The following is a 3,261-nucleotide window of genomic DNA, read 5'->3' on the forward strand; positions in this document are numbered from 1 at the left end:
ATGTCATCAATAGTTACAGTCAATGCATTTGAGGTAGTTTTAATCTGTGGTTCTCATCTTAACCATCTCTCCTTGTATTGACCACTGTCAACTCTAATACTCTATTCCCCTTACCTGAGAATAAAAGTAACTAGTAATGACATAAAGCAAACAGAACTTCATTGCTTCATCTCTGGGTTGTAGCTGCTCTCTGTGAGGCATGTCGTCATTATGAAGGCATTGGCCTATATACCTGAAACAGCCAATAAAAGTATATTAGAGTTGAGAATATTTTCTAAGCCCCACAAATAATGCTGGATTTTTAAAAAGTCTGGCAGATTATATGCACTATGTATTATTAGAAACTTAGGACCTTGTTATTTGATCGCTTGTGTTTTTATTTATGATACTTTTTGTAGATCTTAGTTTTAATGGAAACCAACAATGAGACACAGCGGCATGAATTCATCCTCCTTGGCCTGTCCAGTGACTGGGACACTCAAGTCTCCCTCTTCGTCCTGTTCTTGCTGATGTACCTGGTGACAGTATTGGGGAACTTCCTCATCATTGTTCTGATCAGACTGGACAGCAGACTCCACACTCCCATGTATTTCTTTCTCACCAACCTGTCCCTGGTGGATGCATCTTATGCCACAAGCATAGTCCCCCAGCTGCTGGCTCATTTTCTTGCCACACACAAAGCAATTCCTTTTCTGAGCTGTGCAGCCCAGTTATTTTTTTCCCTGGGCTTGGGTGGGATCGAGTTCCTTCTGCTGGCAGTGATGGCCTATGACCGCTATGTGGCAGTGTGTGATCCTCTGAGGTATTCAGTCATCATGCATGCAGGGCTCTGCACAAGGCTGGTCATCACATCGTGGGTCAGTGGCTTTATCAACTCTCTTGTGCACACTGCCATCACCTTCCAGCTACCTATGTGCACAAATAAGTATATTGATCACATAGCCTGTGAAACCCTTGCTATTGTCAGATTGGCTTGTGTGGATACCTCATCTAACAAGATTGCAATCATGGTTTCTAGCATTGTCTTGCTTATGACACCTTTCTTCCTAGTTCTCCTGTCCTACATCCAGATCATCTCCACCATCTTAAAGATACAGTCCACAGAGGGAAGGTGGAAAGCCTTCCACACTTGTGCCTCTCACCTTACTATGGTTGTCCTGTGCTATGGCATGGCCATTTTCACGTACATCCAACCCCACTCCAGCCCCTCTGTCCTTCAGGAGAAGTTGATGTCTCTGTTCTATGCTATCTTGACACCCATGCTGAACCCCATGATTTACAGCCTAAGGAATAAAGAGGTTAAGGGGGCATGGCAGAAACTATTAGGGAAATTCTCTGGGTTTGCATCAAAATTGGCCACTTGATGACTTATGAGCATCACTGTAAAAAACAGATTGCCCTCATTGTTTATTCAACTCATAAATAACAGACAGAATCAGCAATGCCTTGTCAACACAAAAGTAGACAGCATAACATGTCCTGGTGATGTCATGTTGGGAGCTGAGATTTTATGTTGAGTTGTGCCTCAGCAGAATGTTCAGTGGAGTTATATAATGTTTTACAGAGCTTTTTTTTTTTTTTTTAACTCTCCTTCCACGGCATGATAATGAAAATATTTACTGCTTTGTTTGAAGTCATGAAGTGGAAATACTTATGTTTATACATTTTGGAGCAGTTTGTTGTGATTCCAATTGAGAGAAAGTTCACATTCCCCTTTGGAGAGACTCACTTGAAATCTAAAAGTCTCTGAAATAACAGAGCTTGTAAGTGGGCCAACACTAAGGAGAGCTGTCAAATATTATTAAGATGTCTTTATGCAGTACTAACTACAAGAAGATGCTATATCTCGCTCTAACAGTTAACAATGATAAAAAAAAGAAAGTGCTAAGTATCTACCAAAAGATCAACTGGAGGTTTCTATAGGAATATACCCAGTATATAAAGTATTATTGTCCAAGTAAACATTTGTTTCTGGCACTTATTGGAAGCATTCAAACAACTTGAAAAGATTTGACTACATATACAAGGGATTTTCATGTAAATGTTGAAACTGACAAATCTCTAAATATATATGTACTCTCTTCTTCTGAACTGTTGAAACACAACAATCAGAAAAATGATAAGATAAAATATAAACATCAAAGACACACTTACTTTTATAAGGGGCTGACTCTTCAACCAAATATGGATTTGGGCAATTGAGGTAGTTTGGTTGGTGGTGTTAATGTTCCCTTCATGTTTGTGTATTAATCTTTTCTTTCATTATCTCTCATACTCCCAATAGGCCCTCAGTGATTTCATCAGTGAAGAAAAGCCCAAATAATACAAAATAAAAGAAAAATAATAATTGAACAGTAAATAGGGGCAAATGTGAACATGTGTGTATCACTACCTTGAAGAATTTTTCCCCATAATTTCCCCAGAATTACTTCTTTATATTTAGTCATTTTCAGTTGTTATATTTATCAACATTATTACAGAATCTAAGGCTTCAAACACAGATTAAGACCCATTTAACCTGAACTAATTTCATGTTTGAATGATAACTTTACAATAGTAATATACTCTAAAATCTTGAAGTATGTACAGACTTCCCTAAAGATGTGAATGGCAGCTAAATTTCTATTGATTCGAATTCATATGACATTTATAAAATTTCATATTATATGTTTTTTTGAAACAACCAGTCTGGTACAGTCTTGACAGGAAAACACATATAGAATATGGATGACAGACAATGAACATTTACAATGCACATGATAAATTTAAAGTTAGAGTAAAGATATTTAAGGTGATGGAAGAACTATCCACATGAAAGGTCATTTAGGCTGAGACTAGAAACAAGATGACAAAAAAAAAAAAAAACCCCTAAAGATGGAGCAAATAGTTCAAAGTCTAATTTATAGTGTAATAATTTACATAGTAATATACTGGAAGTTTAATTCAATGGCCCAGCAGAGTGAGAAGATAAAGAAAGTAAAGTAGGTAGGTAGATACTGTCAGATCTGGCAAGGCCTTGGATGCCAAAATGTCTTTTACCTTTTGTCTTAGTTAAGGTTAGTATTGCCATGAAACACGGTGACCAAAAACAACTTGAGGAGGAACAAGTTTACTTCACTCACACTCCCATATAACAATTCCTCATCAACAACAGGGGGGACAGGAACGTGAACAGGGCAGGAACGTGGAGGCAGGGGCTGAAGCAGAAGCTGTAAAGTGTTGTTAACTGGTTTGACCCTCCTGGTTTTCTCAGTCTCTATT

General features: G+C 37.9%; 1 protein-coding gene across 1 annotated transcript; it reads left to right on the forward strand.

Annotated features, from left to right (window-relative positions):
- Positions 1–410: 410 nt before the first annotated feature.
- Positions 411–1,364, forward strand: LOC110296906 (olfactory receptor-like protein OLF3). Its single transcript, XM_021165711.1, has one exon. The coding sequence runs from the start codon at positions 411–413 to the stop codon at positions 1,362–1,364; it is 954 nt and encodes a 317-aa protein (XP_021021370.1).
- Positions 1,365–3,261: the final 1,897 nt, after the last annotated feature.

Source organism: Mus caroli, chromosome 6 (genome assembly GCF_900094665.2).
Source record: "Mus caroli chromosome 6, CAROLI_EIJ_v1.1, whole genome shotgun sequence".
Lineage (NCBI taxonomy): Eukaryota > Metazoa > Chordata > Mammalia > Rodentia > Muridae > Mus > Mus caroli.

Coding starts and splice junctions, on each gene's coding strand:
- LOC110296906 (XM_021165711.1), top strand. CDS start 411: ATGGAAACCAACAATGAGACACAGCGGCATGAATTCATCCTCCTTGGC.